The sequence below is a fragment of the Trachurus japonicus genome, chromosome 9 (genome assembly GCF_045865225.1).
Source record: "Trachurus japonicus isolate A0001 chromosome 9, Traja_1.0".
In the NCBI taxonomy this organism is placed as follows: Eukaryota; Metazoa; Chordata; class Actinopteri; order Carangiformes; family Carangidae; genus Trachurus; species Trachurus japonicus.
In genome coordinates, this window is record NC_140915.1 from 18,079,018 (window position 1) to 18,100,821 (window position 21,804).

The 21,804-nt window shown below is 41.2% G+C and overlaps 3 protein-coding genes across 3 annotated transcripts; 2 read left to right on the forward strand and 1 right to left on the reverse strand.

Annotated features, from left to right (window-relative positions):
• Window positions 1-381: 381 nt before the first annotated feature.
• On the forward strand, window positions 382-2,864 carry rpl35 (ribosomal protein L35). The gene is made up of 4 exons (XM_085786325.1): window positions 382-414; window positions 930-1,066; window positions 1,767-1,848; window positions 2,675-2,864. The coding sequence occupies exons 1-4, from the start codon at window positions 412-414 to the stop codon at window positions 2,822-2,824; spliced, it is 372 nt and encodes a 123-aa protein (XP_085642451.1). The 5' UTR covers window positions 382-411; the 3' UTR covers window positions 2,825-2,864.
• A 3,438-nt stretch (window positions 2,865-6,302) lies between these two features.
• On the forward strand, window positions 6,303-9,997 carry LOC146981268 (uncharacterized). The gene is made up of 4 exons (XM_085786326.1): window positions 6,303-6,689; window positions 8,445-8,554; window positions 8,638-8,856; window positions 9,650-9,997. The coding sequence occupies exons 1-4, from the start codon at window positions 6,349-6,351 to the stop codon at window positions 9,784-9,786; spliced, it is 807 nt and encodes a 268-aa protein (XP_085642452.1). The 5' UTR covers window positions 6,303-6,348; the 3' UTR covers window positions 9,787-9,997.
• A 1,003-nt stretch (window positions 9,998-11,000) lies between these two features.
• On the reverse strand, window positions 11,001-19,421 carry LOC146981269 (uncharacterized). Its single transcript, XM_085788148.1, has 5 exons — window positions 19,240-19,421; window positions 15,350-15,549; window positions 14,695-14,925; window positions 12,508-12,652; window positions 11,001-11,620 (listed from the first exon to the last, which is right to left on the reverse strand). Exons 2-5 carry the CDS (start codon window positions 15,534-15,536, stop codon window positions 11,485-11,487), a joined length of 699 nt encoding a protein of 232 aa, XP_085644274.1. The 5' UTR covers window positions 15,537-15,549; window positions 19,240-19,421; the 3' UTR covers window positions 11,001-11,484.
• Window positions 19,422-21,804: the final 2,383 nt, after the last annotated feature.

The following is a 21,804-nucleotide window of genomic DNA, read 5'->3' on the forward strand; positions in this document are numbered from 1 at the left end:
GGCCAGACAACACATCATTAATTCAGACAAAACAATCATATACAAAGTTCATAATACATAGAGTAAACAATAATAAAGCTAAGGGCAATGAAAAGACACACACACACACACACACACACACACACAATCAAAGTCTACAGTTACCATTATTTAGTTTAATTTACCGGTATATGAAAATGTGTTAGAGTAATCTCCAAATTGATAACATATCATGCTCAATGGCGGAAATGATCAAATATCTCCTTGATTTATTTTCTACCTGTGTTATTCGGGTCCTCCGCCCTGCGGTGGCGCTGTCCGCACGGCGCCTTTAAGGAGCAGCGGAGGAGAGGAAGAAGAACCGTCTCCGGAAGCTACTTCCTCTGAGCACGCGGTGTGTCCGGCCTTTCCAACAGGGCAGCGACGAGGAACATGGTGAGAGTCCGAGAGGCTGCATTCAAATGTGCATTTTTACCACATTTATCGCAACTAAACCTCGTCAAATGTGTGTTATACGTGCACATAAGCTTCTCGGGTAGCTCCACGTATGTGTGTTGATCAGCAAACTGCTGCTCAAAATTGAATAAAATAGTAAATTTACAGAGCGCAGCCACCGATCGACGCTGCTAACGAGAGTTGCTAACTGAGAGCTAACGGAGGCTAATACCGGGCTGTAGGCAACGAGCTAGCTTAGATTCAAGCCTGATGTGAACAGAAAACACGTTTAGCTACCCGTATGTCTTTTATTAACACATGTAGCCGGTGTCTACTGACAATATTAATGTTATGAGACACTATGTCGGCTTAGGTTGACATGTAGCCTAATGTGTGGTATCAAACGCGGCTGTGTTTAGCTTGTGCGGTGGAGGCGCAGAACCCACGATGTGCGAGTTTGATGTGATATTGTCATTATGAACGACTGTTAATTATTGTCTTCTGTCGCGATGCAGGCCAAGATCAAGGCAAGAGATCTGCGGGGCAAGAAAAAAGAGGAGCTGCTGAAGCAGCTGGACGATCTGAAAAATGAACTGTCCCAGCTCCGTGTGGCCAAGGTTACCGGTGGAGCCGCATCCAAGCTCTCCAAGATGTAAGTACTGCGAAAAAAGCGCTTTTCTTTCTTTTTTTCTCCCTTATTCTTCTCTATTAGTTTTTATGTTAATAAATACATATCATAGTCATACACAAAATAGCTTAAAAAAAACAATACAACTTCTGCGTGAGAGGGGCACATTCTCTACACATCGCTGAATTATAACAAAAAATAAAACTCACATGTGACCTTTGATATGACAATGTGAGTTTCAACTACACATGTCACTATACAGTTGATGTGCATATAATTTGAATGTGTATATAATGTTATCACTGTAAGAACAAAATGAACTTCCCCCTCCTGGTCGTCAGTCAAACAAGTGCACTGAGAAACGGTATTGGATAATTAGAAAGCGCTTTTTTTTAATCGTATAAAAACGATCTAACTACATCCAGGTACACTTAACTACCAGTTAACCTGATGTGGGTTGAGGGTGAATGCTGTAGCTAACAGGAATTGAATCTGTCAAACTCTACACTGTCTAACCCACTAAATGGAAAAGGAGAACGATTAAATGGCACTAAAAGTCATTTGAGTTTGTGTGGAGTAAATTATTGGTGATGAATCAAAGTACATAAATTGTCTTGTGCATTTTTTTTTTAGTTCTTCCCACTGTTTTAATTGATGTTATGCATAGCTATGGTTAAAAAGACAAACACACACGGCTAACACAAATCTGTCTGACTTTCCACAGCCGCGTTGTCCGCAAGTCCATCGCCAGAGTCCTGACTGTCATCAACCAGACACAGAAGGAGAACCTGAGGAAGTTCTACAAGGTGAGAGCTGCCAGCAGCCTTTTAGTTTTCCTCATGTATCACTGACATGTACCTGTTTGGGACTCTGGCTTTTCCTCCAAGTCCTCTGGTCTGAGATGATAAACTCTGTGAGCTGATGTTTGCTGAAGCGTTCACATGCTTACCAAAAGACTGAGACCAGAATATTACTCAATATTGATTGTTACATTGGCTGCAGTTATTCTAATTAAGATGTTGATGGCTCATGAAACCACACTGAACATTAAGAGCTAATTAATAAGCCATGTAGGTACCTTAAAATAATTTTAGCACATCTGTAAGATAAAACATTAAAGTCATGGTGTTTCCTTCACTTAAACTGACCGTCCACATGCAGTTTTCCTTCGAGTCACTAACGACAACAGAGGATGATTATCCTTAAAAAGACACATGCCCAAAATGTCTCCGGGGACTGTTTATTTTATTGAGCTTTTGTCAGCTGGTTTTCACATAAAAAATAAAATGGACAGTAGATTTGGATGGAGTCTTTGTCAGATTGTGTGACTGTCGAGCTCTGAGCCTCGTCTGAAATGTCTTACATTGGAAATCTGCAGTCAGTGTAAATGTGATGTTCCCTCGTACACTCAGAAACCCTAACATGTTCTAGACAGCAGGTTATTGAACTAATATGATATGAGTGAAATGTGACACTGTGCTTTGTACTTACTGCTTGTGAGAGAGAATCTATGAAAGAATAAGTACAATATTTTTGACACTAGTTTCAGATTAACTCTCCTGACCTTGACCTAAGATTTCATTCTGTGGAAAGAAATTCAGACTTACTGAAAGCCTGTTATGTTTCTTTCAGGGTAAGAAGTACAAGCCCCTTGACCTGAGACCCAAGAAGACCAGAGCTCTGCGCCGCCGTCTCAACAAGCATGAAGAGAGTCTGCGGACAAAGAAACAGCAGAGGAAAGACCTCCTCTACTCCATCCGCAAATTTGCAGTCAAAGCTTAAAAGCTTTTTCTATTGACTAAATAAAATCTGTGTAAAAGACCAGAATCGGTTGTTGTGATATTTCCTTTGCAAACATCAGTATGACGACATCTCGGTCTCCTTGAAACAGTCGCTTGTTTCCGCTGAAGCATCAACAGTGCACCTTAAATGTTTCTTTCATTCAGTGTTGACGACTCAGTTTTTTGAGTCTGACCTGCCCAATGAATTTTGGGTTGATTTCGTTTGGACGGTGAGGTGCAGTTTAAATATTTGGCCTCTTTTGTAAAAGAAGCTGGTGGAGCCTCATCCGGGCTCTCCAATATGGTAAGTACTTTTCAATCGTATGAAAATGATTTAACTACAGTGAAGCTGTCAAATTCGACACTGTCTAACCAGCAAGATTAAGTGACACTTAAAGTCATTTGAGTTGGTGTGGAGTAAATTATTAGTGATTAATCACTCTTGAGTACATCAGTTGTCTTGTTTTAGTCCTTCTCACTGCTTTAATTGAAGTTATGCATAGTGATGGTTTAAAAAAAAAAAAAAACACATCCAACTAACACAAACCTGTCTGATTTTCCAGGTCTTCACAGCCGTGTTGTCCGCAAATCCATCGCCAGAGTCCTGACTCATCAACCAGACACAGAAGGAGAACCTGAGGAAGTTCTACAAGGTGAGAGCTGCCAGCAGCCTTTTAGTTTTCTTCATTTACACTGACATGTGCCTGTTTGGGACTCAGGCTTTTTCTTCCTCCAAGTCCTCTGGTCTGAGATGATAAACTTTGTGAGCTGATGTTTGCTGAAGCGTTCACATGCTTACCAAAAGACTGAGACCAGAAGGCTAAGGGAATTTCTTGGTTTCCCTCATCAAATATACAATCCAAAAACTCAAACGCTTTCGTGGACAAGTTGTGACCTGCACATTTACCACGCTATGAGATGATGATGATAATGGAACGTTATGAAACGGAGTCGTTCGAGGTAAATACAGAGACTACTTGCTGAAAAACTGTCCCTGAAAGCAACGCGCATCAGCGGTTTTGCATGAATTTACCTCTAAAACGTCTCCCGTCTTCGTAACGTTCCATTATCTCATAGCGTGGTGAATGTGCAGGTCACAATTTGTCCACCAGAGCGTTTTGAAGTTGTGGGATTGTGTATTTGATGAGGGAAACTAAGAAATTCCCTTAGCCCCCATAGCACTCTGAGTACATCAGTTGTCCTGTTTTAGTCCCTCTCACTGCTCTTATTGAAGTTATGCACAGTGATGGTTAAAAAACACATCCAACTAACACAAACCTGTCTTGACTTTCCTGGTCTTCACAGCCGTGTTGTCCGCAAGTCCATCGCCAGAGTCCTGACTGTCATCAACCAGACACAGAAGGAGAACCTGAGGAAGTTCTACAAGGTGAGAGCTGCCAGCAGCCTTTTAGTTTAGTTTTCCTCATGTATCACTGACATGTGCCTGTTTGGGACTCAGGCTTTTCCTCCAAGTCCTCTGGTCTGAGATGATAAACTCCGTGAGCTGATGTTTGCTGAAGCGTTCACATGCTTACCAAAAGACTGAGACCTGAATATTACTCAGCATTGATTGTTACATTGGCTGCAGTTATTCTAATTAAGATGTTGATGGCTCATGAAACCACAAAGTTTTCATCCTGCGGTAAGAAATTCATACTTACTGAAAACCTGTTACATTTCTTTCAGGGTAAGAAGTACAAGCCCCTGGACCTGAGACCCAAGAAGACTCTGAGCTCTGTGCCGCCGTCTCAACAAGCATGAAGAGAGAGTCTGTGGACAAGGAAATGGCAGAGGAAAGACCTCCTCTACTCCATCTTCAAATTTGCGGTCAAAGTATTAAAGGGATAGTTCAGCATTTTGGCAAATTCACCTATTGCCATAATCCCTATAGTCAAAGGGGTAGGTTCATTACCTTCCAGCTGTTTTTGCCTCAAAACAACTCAGTCTCGTAATGTTACATTATTATTTCATAGCGTGGTGAATGTGCAGGTGACACCTTGTCCACAAGACCGTTTGAGTTGTTGGATTGTGTATTTGATCAGTTTTGAGGGACAGGGACAATGTACCGTTCACCTCAGTTGTGTTCGCTGATCAGTTCACGTCCCTGCCCCGCGGATCTCAAAACATGCACAATAATTAAAGGTAATGAACCTACCCCCTTTGACTAAAGAGATTATGGCAATAGGCAAATTTGCCAAAATGTTGAACTATCCCTTGAGAGTTTTTTCTATTGACTAAATAAAATGTGTAAAACACAAGAATCGGCTGTAATATTTTCTCTGCAAACATCTGGATGACACCTCAGTCTTTCCTGAAACAGTCACTCGTTTCCACTGAAACATCAACGGTCACGTCCAGTGTTGATGACTTGAGTTCTTGAGTCTGACCTGCCCAATGAATTTTGGGTTGGTTTCATCTGGACACTGAGGTGCAGTTGAAATATTTGGCCACTTTTGTCTTGGCCAATAGTAGTTGCTGTGCCATTTGAACTATACATTGGAAACCTCATGAATCTGTGAGAACCTGCTTGTATGTGTGGGAAATTACCTAAAGTTAAATGCCTTTCACTATTTTTCGTTATAAAAATAAAAAAAAAACATGACAGAATAACACCTAATGGCCAAATATAAATGACATAACCAGTTGCAGAGTTTATTGTGCAGGTTTGATATCAGAGTGATGTAGTTGTGTATCTGTTTTTAGAGGGAGGAAAGTGGACAAACATCAATACAATCGTAGCTTATGTAATGGAAAATATGATATGCAGAGTGTCTAAAATTTCAAATGAAAACTATAATATGAAATGGCGTGACAAATATAACGCATTGAACCTCTGGCTGTAGGCCTTCACAATGAGTGAGAACTAAGTCTACTTAATGTGGTCTACCACATGAGGGCAGCAGACAGTAATGGTATAATGACACATTTTTCAATCCAGACAATTGACTGTAAAAGCAGCACTGGTAAGACATGTGAAAAGGCTCTTCCAACTGTCCATAGAAACATCTCAGCTGTTTGCATTGTGTCGCTCTCTCACCAGTGATATCAACGACGTTGTCAAAGGAAAGCCTGCAGTCATCCAAACAGTTCCGTCTGTAGCAGTGATGTACAATCTATCTGAGCCCACTCAGGTATCCAATAGTCTTCACACAATTCTGAGTTTACACCACACTACAAATCAGCAGTGACGTCTCAGGTCGACCTCCTCAACACAGCTTCATGGTCACAGTGAAAATGCAAACTGATCTTTATCACATCTTTCTATATTGTCCTGGTCCTGGTGTGCCAACGTACAGGCCTTTGAGGTCACTGATTTAATAGCTGTATGTGATGACGATGGGGCCCCAGGGTTTTGCCACATTAGCAAAGACTGATCTGAGAGCAGCAGGCCTTTGGGAATGCTTGGAATGACAGTCACCTTTATACTAATTAGTTTTCTACTGTCACTATGCTGCCAGCTGCTCTTCAGTTACCTCACAACACTCAACGTGTCAACATTCCCTGCCTCGGGTGCACATCGTCACCATGAGCCCTCAGACCGTCTTCTTCACCCTGTTGGTTTGTCTCGGTGTGTCGTCCTCCTCCTCCTCCTACTCTTCCTCGTCTCAGCCGAGCTCGGTGAAGAAATCCGGCTGCTTTAAAGTGAACGACTGCAAGTGCATCATGAAGGATGGGAGCGGGGTGATAAACCTGAGAGCCATGGGGGACGATGCAGGTTTCCTGGGGCATCTGAGGCCGGTGTCAGCGGAGAACATGCCGGTCAACACAGAGGTCCTCCTGTCCTTCAGCCCCTGTCAGCCCTTCTCACAGCCAGAGGACCTGATGGGAGTCGACTGCACCAACATCGCTGCAGCCATCATTGTCAGGTACAGAACCAGAACCAGTCCTGCGTCCAGCCACTGACCGCTTCATCCTGCTCTCACTCTGATTATGAGGCCAGAAGTTCATTTGTTTCTTGTCTTTCACTAAACTCCATTCAAGCTTTGACTCTTTCCTTACATTTGTTTTGCAATTAGGGTACTTGTTTTTAATTACATGAAAAGTAAAAAGCTTAGGCCAAACCCTAATGTTTGAAGCCAGGCCTTAAACAGAAGAACCTAAAGTTCACATTTCCTTGTAGTGCTTTGTTCAAGACTTGAATCTTGCAATCTATTTAAAACACATGTGATTTTTGCACGACCCACACACACACATAAACACACTGAAATGGACCCACTTAGTCTGAGGTGTAAGACTACAGTCTAACCTTGTGACCTTGTTTTTTTGACAACTTTGCAAACATGGAGGCAGTGAGAGAGAGGAAGAGGTGGAGGAAGACAGAGAGGAGGTGGACATTGGACGTTGAGATAAAGAAGACTAAACAGATCAGATTGGGGAAATCCCTAAGAAGAAATACACAGGAGGTGTTGACCCAAACTCAAATGATGATGACATAAACAATAAATTAATTTAAAGTGTTCTCTCACATTCTTCTTGCTGGTTGTTCTTCGAAGTCATCAATGTTTTGCCAGCGCTGTAAATAGCCACAGTTTCTTATTTATACATTCTTTATGCCTGGTCTCAAAGTACCTTCTGATGTATCCCCAAATAATAAATATGACTAATGAAATTAATAACATTAAAGTGCAATGACTAATCAGTAATAGCCTGAACTAACAACTACCAGCTGACCTGGAAAATCTTTGGGTCGGAGGCAGCTGCACATTTCTGACATGTCAGCAAGTCATCTCTCAATATGTCAGCTGGTTCTCCCAAGTCTTTCTTCTATTGAAATGATTCAGATTCAGATTCAGATTCAGCTTTATTTGTCCTTTGCAAGGAAACTTGTTTTCACCCCCGTACGCCACACACAACCTCAAGATACATAAATACATACATTACATTACCCACCCATACACATTAAACAGGAACACACATTTAGCGACGCAATCTATTTAGTTCTGTTATGTTTTCACATTAATATACAGATGTTGTTCCACAACCAATCCAACCTCCAAGTTCACAAAAAAAAGTCAGTGTTCAGATTAAAGCTGCTCCGTGGCAAATACAAGACGACTTGCATGATGTTTGTGTTTGGTCGACTCATGAACAGAGATGTTAACCAGCAGTCGTGACCTTTTTAAAGCCTTTAATTTTTTACTCCGGGGTTTGTTTGTTTTTTACACCTTTACACCCATTTATAGACTGTTCAACTATGGACTGATGAAAATCTAAACTCTTTGCAATGACTTAAAAACCTTCCCAGGCAAATTATTACTATTCATATGACTTTGTTTCTCCAGTCCTATTGTGCAGGAACCATCATTATAGCTGAGCTGTAAGGGACTGTTGAATAATGATTGATGTGATGTTACACTATTTAGACTGAGCAGGCTCTTGAAGCCACCAGGGGGCACTCACACACACACACACACACACACACACACACAAACCACACTGAAAGACCTCCATGCTGTTTCCATAAATCTTAGTTGTGCATTTAGATTGATGAATAAACAGAGATTCAAACAGGCTCATGTATTCATCCAGACTGAATACTTTTGTAATGGCAAAGTTAATTATAAAACAGTGAATGCATTCTTAGTTGCATGTACGGCAGAGTGTGTTTTGTGTGTTAACAGGTATCACAGGCTCAACAGACACATCAGCCGCTGCATCAGCTATGGGAGACATGAAGGGAACCAGTTCCACTACAACGACTCCCTGAAGACACTGTCAGTCTCCTACTTTGGTGAGAAAACACTTACCGGCTGCACTTGACCTCACCTGACCACCTGACAGCCAATCATCTACATCTCCCTCCTCCTGTCCCAGCTCACGAGGAGCAGCCGCTCACCGTGGTGCACTACCACTGCAATCCCAACCAGTCCGCTTCCATCATCCGGGACCAGAGGCTCAGCGCTGAGGAGCCCCTGCAGATCTGGGTGGAGAGCCCCTGTGCCTGTCCGAACGCCTGCACCATGGGAGATCTGGGTGTAGGCACCGTCTTCCTCATCATCCTCTCCGTCAGTGCTGCTGCTTACTTTATCCTCGGTAATACTCTGAATAGGCCTCACGCATGTGGTCCAGGTGTGTTCATCTACCTGTGCTGCAGAGCCATCATCACATTAACACCTGAACACTTGAATGAATTACAAAACACAGTCATTTCAGTCAGGTACTAAAAAGGCCGTCACCCTTACAACTATAGCAGAAGAGAAACAGGTTAAACAAATGTGTAGTGGAAAAACAGTGACATCTAGTGGCATGCAGAAATCATAGCAGCCAGTGTACGGGGGTTATTAACCTGAAACCATGTCAGTACAGGGAGAGAGAGAGAGTTAGCACAACCACTAGCTCTGTGTCAGCTCTACTGCCAGTTCAAAGCTAACAAACAACATAAAGTAATAAAAAATGCTTTCTGTTCTGATCCGTCTGGTGGTTTCTGGTTCTATTCTCAACACACTCCTCATCCGAGTCTGGGTTTGACCTGTGTGTTGTGTTTGATTCTTGCTCAGCTCCCTTTTATCTAAATGTCAATTTAATGATTGAACCCAGAACTGGGTTTATTGGTTTGTCACAGATGGGTGCTGATTCTAGTTTGTGGTACTCTGGTGTATTTGGAAGCAGATAGAGGAAAAATAAATTATTCATAATGAAATGTACTACAATAGGCAAGTCCAAAGATATTCATCGATCATGATCAGTATCTATGGATCAATATCTATAATATATCCCAGGAGGAGTTGATATCTTCGTGTCATGATGTCATAGTTGAACACATCAGGTTCGAAGAGTTTTGCTGTAAAGTCACACATAATTTAGATTTTTCCATTGTACTTTTCAGGTTCCTGTGCTCTCAGACCTTCTCGGAGCAGCGGTGGAGTCCAGATCTCTCCGGAGCACAGTGTGTGGTGTATGATCTGTTACCACTGTACTGAGAGAAGACCAGCGAGGAGACACTACGCAGACGTGAATGGCTGAACGAGAAGCAGCTGCACATCTCTGGAAACACTGCAAAGGCGTCTCTACATGTCAAGTTCTATGACCTGGAGGTGTCGAGTCCCGTGGAGGCGTCAGGAGCTATAGGCTGCTTTACGTTTGACAGCTCAAAGTCACAGGTTCAACTCTCTAGTTTTTACATACTGGGGTTAGTTCTTGATCTTTATGATGATGTAAATATATTTTAGTCAAAATACTGGACCATGAACCAGATCATCTGTGTAGAAATGTAATATGACATACATGTCACTAAAACCAGAGCGGTGCTGCTGTATATGTCTCATCCCATATCAGGTTTATAACATACAAAAAATCAACAAATTTTTAGTTGCTACTGTATATGTTAACAATTTATTAAATTATTTATATATTTTATATTTATGTATGTTTATTAAAAGAGCAAGCATAAAAAAAATGTATATGCTTATGAACTATGTGGTTTTCTTTTTAATTTCACTTGAGGGGGGCTCTGTGCTGATGGTGCATTTCCTGCTCCTGCTGGCCTGGTTTCAGCCTCAGGCCTCAGCAGCTGTGAAGATGATCTCCCAACATATAAAGTGAATGAGCCCTGCAGCCGTCATCCCCACGGACAGAGCAACTCTCTCACTTCATTTTTCCTTTGTTTTTAATAATCCCAGATTTCCATGATTTTTGTTTTCCTCTTTAAATCAGGTCAGCAAACTCTCTGGAGTGTTTTATATGAGCAGGAGGCCTTTTTTTTTTTTTTTTTTTTAAGATAATGTGTCTCCTGTTCTAATGTCACTACATTTCTGTTCTTTTAACCTTTTATTCTTTCCACATGCATATGTAATAGAGTTTATTTTTATGTGGAAACATATGAAACCTATTACAAATTGGAAAAATGTCATACATTGACAAATATGTATGTTTATGTATTTGTGCTAATGTGCTTACAACACATATATATGTCATGTAAAAGCAAGAACATGTATATAAGCATATGTAATTACGATATATATATTTGCTGTTTTAATAAACTTAAATTAACCAAACAAAAACTCCTTATATAGATATTTCTATATATTGCATAGAAAACAAAAAAAACACGTATTTGAAACTGACCAAGACCAGTTTAGGGACAGATGTGAAGACAGGCGACTGCTGTCCATTAAAGTTTTCCCAAATTCATATCCCCCTCCTCTTTAATAAAGAGATTTTTAATCAGCTGAAGCGTTTCTTCTGAACATACCATTGTTCCCTGCTGATCAGGTTTAACTGAATGTATCAGGGGCCCTTGATATTATTTTGACCCCTGATCATTTGTTGTTTAGTCTTATTTCCCCAGACTGTGAGGACGTGACCCCTGCATCGTCTGTGGCTGCCGCTGATTTATGTTCACATATTGGAAAATTGTTCCTCACCCTTTGGGCTTTTTTGCAGTGTTTTGTTCTCTGCAGTTCTATTAACACACACTGTCTGTCACATTCTGCAGCTTTTAAACTGATTTATGGTCTAATACTTTGGCTCCTCTCCTGCGTGGCCCCTTGTTGTTCCTGCAGGTGTCCGTCCTCCTTTCCAGTTTCACTTTGAAACAAACACCTGCTCCACAAAAAGTCGTTCACTTGTTAACAGACGTCTCATTACTTCTTAAGTTTCTGCGTTTTTCTCATCACTGCTCTGATCTGAGCTCTGTTGGCCTCGGTCCTTCTCTCACTCATCTCAGCTGTGCTCAGAGTCCTGCGGCGTGATGTCATCAGAAGGGGACAGCGGTGTGCCAGGTGCTGTGCTCACCGGAGAGCCCGAGGTGTTCGGTTGGGCCTCGCTGGCCTTCTCGGCTGAAACTCTGCTGGGCCCTCTGGAACAAGAAAGACAGAGTAGAGCTGGAGTCAGATCCCTGAACACATCAGCGCTGGCTCACTGTCAGGACAGAACCATGTTTCTTGTTGTTAGTGGTTCTTGTGGTTTCCCTTCAATAATTCAATATAACTATCGAGAGGTTTGATTTCTGAGTCTTGACTACTGTACAGTTTTTTTTTTTTTGCTGCAGTGGATATAGAACAAATCCCTCTCATCTTTCCTTTATCTGGACAAACTGTTCATTTTCACACTATATATTTTAAAACATTAAATTATTAATAAATTCTTCTGTGCATCTATTGAACCATGTAATGAGACTTATCCTCTCAGGACATTTAATCCTGCGTCCTCATAAGAGTCGTACCCGTCTTGTTCTCTGTTATGCGTTCATCATACCAATGTCTAACATGTACATTTAAAGTGTATGTCATAGCTAAACATTAATTTAAGCTACAAACTCCTCCAGTTTTACAGGCTTCACCCTCCTCTACGTCATGCCTGTGTCCTCATCCACCTCTACACTGATGTTTCGCAGAACATCCTGTAAGTAACTTCATCCTCTGCTCTTTTCTCTGTTGTTGTTGCATGGACTGTATCCATGAACATAACAGATCTCATGTAGAAAGTGGGCATGCCTCTATGCAGTTGTTCTAATTGCTTGGGAAAATACTTTTACGTCTCCCCACCCTCCAAACTGACATCACTCCTGAGAGCTGTTTTGCAGCTCTGCTCCATTTTTTTTCTTTTTTTTTTTGAAAACCACAGATGTGACGTGAAAGAAATTATCTGAGGAGCAGTTCATGAGCGTGATGCAGATGTCTGTTCTCCAATGACTCACAGCGGCGACCACGCCCTGAACACACCATCGCCACAAAGAGCCCGTACCTCATCTCCTCCGTCTCAGACTCCTCATCCTCGTCCTCGCACAATGATGATGAAGGCAGATACAGATGGAGTTGTGAAACCTTTGCGGCGCTGGGCTGTCCACGAGGAGCCCGTCTCTCGATGTTGCAGGGGGTTGTGGGAGTTTCTAGGAGGGGATGAGTCACAGTCAAAGACGCAACTTCAGTTACAGATGTCATTTCAAACTGAGTTTACTTATCACCAGAGGATTTCCACATAAGGCAATTACTGAAACTGCAGGGAAAACACACACTGCCCTCAATCCAAACAACACAGAGGGAATGAAAAGGGAGAAACTTTCAAGTCAATTGGCAATGAAATTAAATGATTTGTTTGAGTCACCACGAATCAGCACATCTGTTCCTGCCCAAGGCTGCAACAAAAATTCATATATGCATGTTGTCTGGATGTGATTTACAGGCAGATGGAAGTGTGTAGGTGTGTGTGTGTGTGTGTGTGTGTGTGTGTGTGTGTGTGTGTGTGTAGGCTCTTCAAGTGGTTTGCAGTGAATAAACAGCAGATTTTTTTTATTATTATGATTTTTTTTTATATATCAAACATCAGATAGTCTGGTTTGATTGATTGTGACTGTGACATGTATCATCACCGAACTGCTTGTTTGTTGTAATATGAGCTAATTCTGAACAGGTTCCTCAGTAAGCATGCTTTCGTTTCAATGATCCATGGTTTCACCAAACATCAACCTCTGGGACTGAAAGGGAAAAGAGAAGACAACACTGAAGGACTGAAACCTGCACTTCCTCTAATCACCACTAAGGTTTGGCTCCAAACAGTGAGTCAGTCTCCAAAGACCATGTTAAAATGTCCAACTTAAAGGGATAGTTCAACATTTTGGCAAATTGGCCCATTGCTGTAATCCCTAGGAGTAAGTTTGTACCTTTAATTGCCGGTGCAAGCTATTTTTAGAACGGAAGAGCAGAGCCGCGAGCTGCTCAAGGCTACGCTATGGAGGCTCATGGAATTTCTTGGTTTCCCTCATCAAACTCATTAAATACACAATCCAACAACTCCAAAACGCTCTTTTGGCAGCTCGCGGCTCTGCTCCGCCGTTCTAAAAATGGCTTGCAGCGACAATTAAAGGTTAAAGGCTAAAACTATAGGGATTATGGCAATGGGCCAATTTGCCAAAATGTTGAACTATCCCTTTAACAGCAGAAATAAACATGATTATAGCTGGGTACAAAACAGTTTAATCTCCATATCTAATTTCCTCTTTCAGGACTGTTTATAAGTCACCATTTTATTAAGGCTTCTGCATAATTAGGTTATGCATAATTAAGGGTGTGGCTTCTTTGAGTGACAGGTGTGTATGCATCAAAGTCTTGGCTCCACACACATCATATCTCTGCACATTTTTGGATTATCTGAGAATTAAGTGAAGTCAGATGCTGCCAAGATGATGAAGGCGGAGCAGCTCACATGCCACATCCATCTTTATTTACAGCCTATGGGTTTTACTTTCACTTGAGACGAACTTAAAGATACATGAGTCAGCAGTTGATAACTTTGGTAAAAAATCAAAAACAACTTAGTTTTTCCCTTTGACACCTAACTGAACATTGTATCATTAATCTTTTCACTCTCACACTGATTAACACACTGATTTACTGCCTGTCTGCCACACCTACTGCATGTGTCTGCAGCAGCGACAGCCAGAGCCAGAGGCATGTTGTTTTTGGGTTGTCGGTCTGACGTCCGTCCCATTCTTGTGGACACAGTATAATCTCAGTTATGTCTTTGCGGAACTTGTCGAAATTTGGCACAAACATTCACTTGGACTCAAGGATGAACTGATTAGACTTTCATGGTCAAAGGTCACAGTCATGGTGACCTCACAAAACACATTTTAGCCACTGACTCAGGATAAACAGGGGTGTAACTAAAACCATGGAATTCAAACTAGTCCAAGGTGATGATTATCGTTATCACTCTCAGTCCCAGCATCACAATTGTGTGAGAGGAGATTTCACACATTGCACAAGTACTAAGTTGCAGTCAGTTATACGCCACAACAACATGAGTGTTTAAACATCTACTTTTATGGAAAATGAAAACTTGATTCTTGATTGATTATTTTTATGAATTTGATAAAGCAACAAAGCCACATATGTGTAGTAAGGGTTGTGGTGGTGGTGCAGCTTCATTCACCTGCTGTTTCACTGGCCTGACCCACAGTGAGACCTCGACCACCCTCTGGGTTCATCACAGAGCTGATCGCTGTTCTGGCTCTTGATGCTGGTTCTGTTCTGCTCTCCACTCTTCCCCTAAGACTGCTCAACAGTAATGGTCCCCCATCTCCTCCTCCTCCTCCTCCTCTGCTCTGGGGCATCGGCCCGCCACTGGTGGGCCTCTGCCGGAGGGGACAGCAAAATCCTTGCACTGTGACAGTAATGACAAGATTTATGCAATTATTTCATTTGTACTATAAAAGAGGCTTGGGTGATATCAAAAATTCAACACTGTATTTTATGTCTCAGGTGATCTACATACACATATTTTATGTTTCAGGTATTAGTGATGATTTTACTAAACAGCAGTTTGGTAGCAGCAAAGATTTAATTGTAACCGTGTTAAGGCACCATGTAGGCCTACATTAAAGCAAAGTCGCTGTCTCCCTCAGAGAGCAGGGGGCAGTGTGGCCTTGGGCTCAGCCATGCACATATTTCATAAAGGTGGAAGAAAGGGGTCAGAAAAATCTTTCAGAGGTGAGTGTCTTGGGGCGTTAGGACCCAAACTGACACACACACTGGATCTGCACAGTAACAAGAGACAGAATAACAAGTGTGGATCAGCTTGCAGTCACCTTGCAGGCCCAGAGACAGGGGTCCTGAGGAGGAACGCCGTGCGTCTCCATGGGACAGTGGTCTGGGTGGAAGCAGAGTGAAGGCCGTGGCCTGATGAGTGGGTCTGGACTGAAGGCTCCTCCTTCGGACATACATCATGCCATCTGCTCCGCACTCGTCTCGACGCCCCTCCCTGTCATTCATCATCCGACATGATCAACTGCAAAGACAAATGGTCCAGAGTCATGACAGCCTGTACGCTTGATGTGTTATTTTGTATTGTTGAGCTAAAAGGCCAATAAATTCTCAAATTTTTCAAGTATTAATGTGGATTATAAAGCCTCAGATCATTGCATTTTATAATTGGGTGTTCCCTGTGTCCTTGGATTTGGAGGGAGGAATATGGAATGAGTGTATTACACAAAGAGAAAGACTTCAAAGTAGCTTGGCACAATCTACATGGGATTTATAGTTATAGCGCTAAAGCATTCCTTAGAAAAAAAAACTGGCTCTATTGTTTGCATCCACTAAGTGAAACCAGGGTTTACACTGAATTCAATATGTTCATGTAATGTGTCAGCCACATGGTTGGACTGACTATTCCTCTCTCTGTGTGTACAGGAAGCTCTTCTTGGTAAATCTATAAACGGAAGAGATTTTACACATCACTGACAGAGGATTAAAGAAGATACTCAGAGAGTGTGAAGCTTGATCAACAATGTTCTTCCAAAAATTTCTTTACATTTTGTGAGGGCTTTAAGGCCTTAACAACTCAAATTCTTATCTCTCCCAAGTTTTGGATTAGCTGCCTGAGAGTTTGTATTTGAATTTCATCAAGTCTTACAATTATGATGACTGAGGGTGTGGCCTGTTTGAGTGACAGATGTTTGAGTGTATGCTTGCCACAAAGTCTCAGCTCCACACATGGCCCAAATCTTTGTCTATTTTTTTGATTAACTGGGAGATAAGGGTGGAGTCAGGCAGTGCCAAGAGGGTGATGGTGGATGGTGGAGCTTTCCAGAAACCTGGGTGATTTCACAATTTCACAGAGGCGATACCTCCACCTTTATTTACAGTCGATGGTTGTCACTCAGTATTCATGTTTGATGTTTTGATCCATAAACCAGACTGTCCCAAGTTTACACCATTAAGCCTTTAAGACATATAATGTCTTCCCAAAGCCATAAAATGGACCAAAACATTTTTTTTATAGTTACAAATTTCATCTTAGGTATCAAGAAAGTTGTTGTTTTCATATATAGTATCATCAGACAGGGTGTATAACTCTGAGGGCAGTGAAAATAATTTTGGTTTAGTGGACTGAGGCCTGATAACTGTACATTCATTAGATCCAGGTTTCAACCCTCCCGTGTGTTCTCACGCTGTAAATGTTGGTTTTGGTTCTAAAGAATTACCTGAAGTTGTAATTTAATGTAGTATAATCACATTAAGACATGTGAGGTGCAGTAATCAATCATGTAACAGTTTTTAAAGCCGGTGCATAGACTCTGACTCTGAGTCAAGTCAATAAACCTGCATATTTGCTCATTGGTGGAAATTTCAAAGTGCTGTTTTTGGCAGATACATTTGATTTACTGTATCCTGTAGCTTGTCACTTATTTGCAGTTGCACATGATATAGGAGAAAAATAAATAAATAAGACAGAACATCGGATGAGAAGTTAATAAAAAATGACTGAGGATAAATAAATTAACATAAAAGAGTGTTTTTAGAGGAGGAAATTCTAGGCAATAATCTGTTTTCACATCAATTTCCTGTGTGAAATCAATAAAGTTTATTTTTCACTGCTCACAAGCGCCAACAGTTTCAACACTCGTCATGTGTAACGGTCTCTGTGGTGTTTAAATCAACAACTAAGACTGAAAGGAAACCTATTCTGCTCATTGCCAGCCCTTTATTTTTACTACAGCCACTTTGCATGATTCATAGTTTTGAAAAAATATTCATTTGTCTCAGACTGCCTGTAATACAGCCCTTCAGTTGAACGTCAGTATTATAATGTGAATCGGAGTGAAAGCGATTTTAATATTTTATGTAATGTAATGTTATCAAGATTGTGTAAAGGTTCTTGAGTTTTTGAACAAGTTAAAGGGATAGTTCAACACTTTGGCAAATTGGCCTATTGCCATAATCCCTATAGTCATAGGGGTAGGTTCATTACCTTTAATGAGCGGTGCATGTTGTTTTGAGATCCGTGGGGCAGAGACATGAGCTGCTCAGCAAACACAATGGAGGTGAACAGTACAGGTCCCCTGTCCCTCAAATACATAACCCAAAAACTCCAGGATGCTCTCGTGGACATGTTGTGACCTGTACATTCACCACGCTATGAAATAATCATGTATATTTATGTAGCATTACGTTACATGAAGCAAATAGTTGGGACTACTTGTGCTCACTCCGCCCAGCAGCCGTGTCTGAAATGTAGTTCCGGCTACGCATTTGCCTCGAAAACAACTCTGTCACGTAATGTTACATGATTATTTTATTTCATTGCGTGGCGAATGTGCAGGTCACAACTTGTCCACGAGAGCAAACTGGAGTTTTTGGGTTGTGCATTTGATGAGTTTGATGAGGGACCTGTACCGCTCACCTCCATTGTGTTTGCTGAGCAGCTCACGTCTCTGCCCCGCGGATCTCAAAACAACATGCATCAATAATTAAAAGTAACCTAATGAACCTAATCCATACCAATGGGGATTATGGCAAAAGGCCAATTTGCCAAAATGTTGAACTATCCCTTTAAGGCTACCAGTAAGCAATTATCATAACAGTGGTTTTAAACTTTCAGTCCCACCGATAAATGCTTTTATATCTGCTCCTGTGAATAATGTTGGAAATGAACTAAAACACTGAGGTGGAGGATTTCAAAGAAGGAAACCTTAAAGCTGACCTTACTGACAAAATGTAGCAGCTAACTCTGTTGTGGACAAATGACCGTATCATAAATACCAGCACCGTCAGTTATTGGCACACAAAGGGATTTTAGTGTTTGCATTGAAACGACATCTTGTTGACATGGCAACAGATCAAAACTAACCCCCTGGCTCCAACTACCTTTGTTTTTTTTGAAGAGGAGAGCAGGGTCAACCCAGCTGATGGGTAGGCATTGTGCAATTGTATTGTGCACTTAGAGAAACTTCACATGCACAAAATCCTGTAACTTATTATATCAAAACTTAAAGTCCATAGATACAGTCAACTTTGCAGCAGTGATTTAGTTTAGTTTATTGCAACAGGACAGTGTACAATACCATTAGTCAATTGTAAAACAATGAAAAGATGGTTGTACCAGATTTAGCCTCTAGGGCTAATTTCCATCTGTAGTCCCAACACTCACAATACAAAACACAATAAAATACAGATTGCAAAAAATCAATTGAAAACACATTGAAAACACAGACATTCATCTCCTCATTCAAAAAGTAGGATCACTTGATTGTCATCAAGCGCCTGAGTAGTGACTGAGTGACTGACTGGTCTGGTACATCCCACTCAACCAAGGTGGTTACACTGTCAGTACAGTAGCCTAATGAACCAACTGATTGACTGATTGGCTGACTGATTTCGGGATAACTCTCTGTGTATAGTCCATGAGGACATGATAAACATTCCTCTCCATGCTGAGACAATGCTGCTCAGCAGTTCACACGGCCGCCACTTACAATCCTGTTTTAACAACCTGACAGATCTTAAAGAAAAACAGAAGGCATGTCTTCTCTGGAACTGATTTGGCCCCTTTTGAGTTTCAGAGAGACTGCGGATGAGTGGGGTTATCAGCAGTGTTTTAACAGAAAGCATGTGTGTGGTTAGGGGTTAAGGTTACAATTCATTACACCACCTTTCAGTAAATCTGCCACGGTGATAAAAGCTCTGCGAATGCTCTTACCTGCTCTCTCATTCAGACGTTCAGATCTTTCAACAGTTCTCCCTGAGGAACCATGTGGAGCCGAGCTGAGTGAAATCCCATTTTGTAATTTTCCTCTGAACATGGACCCACACCCAAGAGCCGATTTTACCAGCAGGACTCTTTACTGTTGCTAAGGGACCGTGAGCTCACTCTCTGGGTTTGTTTGTGGAAGATAAGATGGAGGGGGGGAAGTGCCCACTGCCATAGTGACAAGCCTTTGTTTGTGTGACACTATGACACTGAGGGTGATAATTTAACAAGGGACTTTAAGCATGTCGAAGATCCTACAGGTTCAGCCTCAATCACCGTTGAGTGGCCGTGACATTCACACCCAGAGTAAGTGGTGGATTTGACCTCTGGTGTTTTGGCTGCCTGCTATCATTCATTTGGTGGGAACGGTGCTGGAACAGGAGGTATAATGCCTGTGGGTCCTCTGCCAACAGAGCTGTGGTGCAGGTTGTTGCAGACAGAGAACATGCTCCAAACCAAATGCTGTAAACGACTAGTCATAAGTGTGAGGTTTCATGGGTAATAAAAGAAGGTTTACGTAAGCAATTTTTCTCCATGTGTCATCTTACCTAGACTAGAAGAGTTATAACAGGGCTTGAACCTGATTTTATTTCGTACATTTTCCATAATGTTAGTTTTAAAGTGTTGCTGTATGTCTTCATTAAACCAGCCATTCCTCATAAAGGCCCATGTCTTTCAAGTTGAATGCCTTTGTATTATAAATCTGGACTCTCCATCCCCAAGCTGAGACAACACTGGTTGCATCATGATCATCCTGGTGATATGATTAAGGTGATTGTCTACAAGGCCAAAAAAACATAATCCCCCAAATCTACAGCTCAGATATTCAATTATGTATAATATTTAATACAATAAAAACTAATAGAAATCATAAATCCCCTGGTGGTGATTGGCTCCCAGGAGGATTTTTATAAAAGCCGGTCTTATAAAAAGTCTTTAACTATGTCTCTATCCTCAGGAAATCCCTAAGAAGTGTGTCCAGAAGCAATCATTTCAGTATTACATGAGGAGGGCGAGGATTCAATCTTATGAGGTATACAGACCTGTCAACCTTCTCTGTAATGATTTTTTACAATTCTTACAATCATACTGACATGAAGTTGGCAGAGTCAACCCAGATCAAACAGGTTTTATTCCAGGGAGACAAGGTGTGAATAACATCAGGAGAACAGTAAATACCACAACAGGCACTAAAAACAAACCTCAACTTATGATATTGCTCAGTTTAGATGCAAAAGAGGCATTTGATTAAAAACTGAACTTCCAATAATATAGTTTGGCAGCTTTTTTGGTGCCACTTAATTTTTACTGAATGCATGAAAATAGTTTATGAAGACCCTCGATCAGAGTTAAAGGCTGTTCTCTTCCCCAGAAAAGGATGTTATGTTGTAGTTTTATTGATGATCATATCTGACTTCATGTTAAAGTACTTTGTAGAATTTAAAAATGATGTATTGTTATATTATTGCCTTTCCTTACGAACACACACTGTTTTTATGATGTCTTGCCTTTATTTTTGAGGTTAGAGGAAAGTGGGAAACTGTGGGAAAATGTGGGAAAATGTGCTCTGCACCTTAAAAGGGCCCCAGACTTTAACGCAGGTTGGACTGAGTGCCTTGTTTGATTTTAATTACATGGGTCAGCTAATGTAACAACATATAAATGATTACTCCATCATGAAAAATAAAAATAATCGTGACTGGAGATAATTAGCTGCAGTCCTAAAAATGTTTGTGTGAGAATGAATTGCTTCTTGAAATCCTTCTCACTGTTAACAAATGTTTTGTGCTATTTTGTATTGTAAATATTCAGGCTCTTGTGTTGCTCCCTGAGAAAAGTCTGGTTCTTTGTGGTTTATCTGATTACTTGCAGCCACTGTCCTATTTATGACAACCAAACCAAAGCACATATACAGTATAAAGAATTATCCATGTAATCTTTTAGAAATGGGAACAATTCCATATATTGACACATATATCCGGCCTGTACAAATGTGTGTTTATGTTTTTGCAGGCCTATGTTAATAAATATGGGTCAGTATATGTTGACGTTATAAAGAGGGGCTTCAAAGATCTGAGACAAGTTTGGAAATTAAAATAGAAAAATATACAGTATATAAGCACATCGATTTTTAATGTCACATAAAATTGTTAACATGTGTTGTTCAGGATGTGATAATACGGAAACATCATATATGATACAAAGCCTGTGAGGCTAGTTCAGGCAGACGACTGACTCAAGCTGCGCCCATCCTCATCCAAATAGGGTGGGTTATTTAAACCCCTCCAGTTTACTTGCTCATCCCTGCTGCTGCTCTGCTTACATCTCGTTGCTGCTGCTGCTCCTGCTGCCCATGAGGTTTTGCAAATTATTTGTTCTCATTTCGGAGTTGTCTGAAATGTACTGATGAAATATATCTGCTTAACATTGCTCAGTCTCAGTGGATGTTAATCATGTGATGCATCTACTTCATACACACACACACACACACACACTCTGCACTGTCTCTCACCT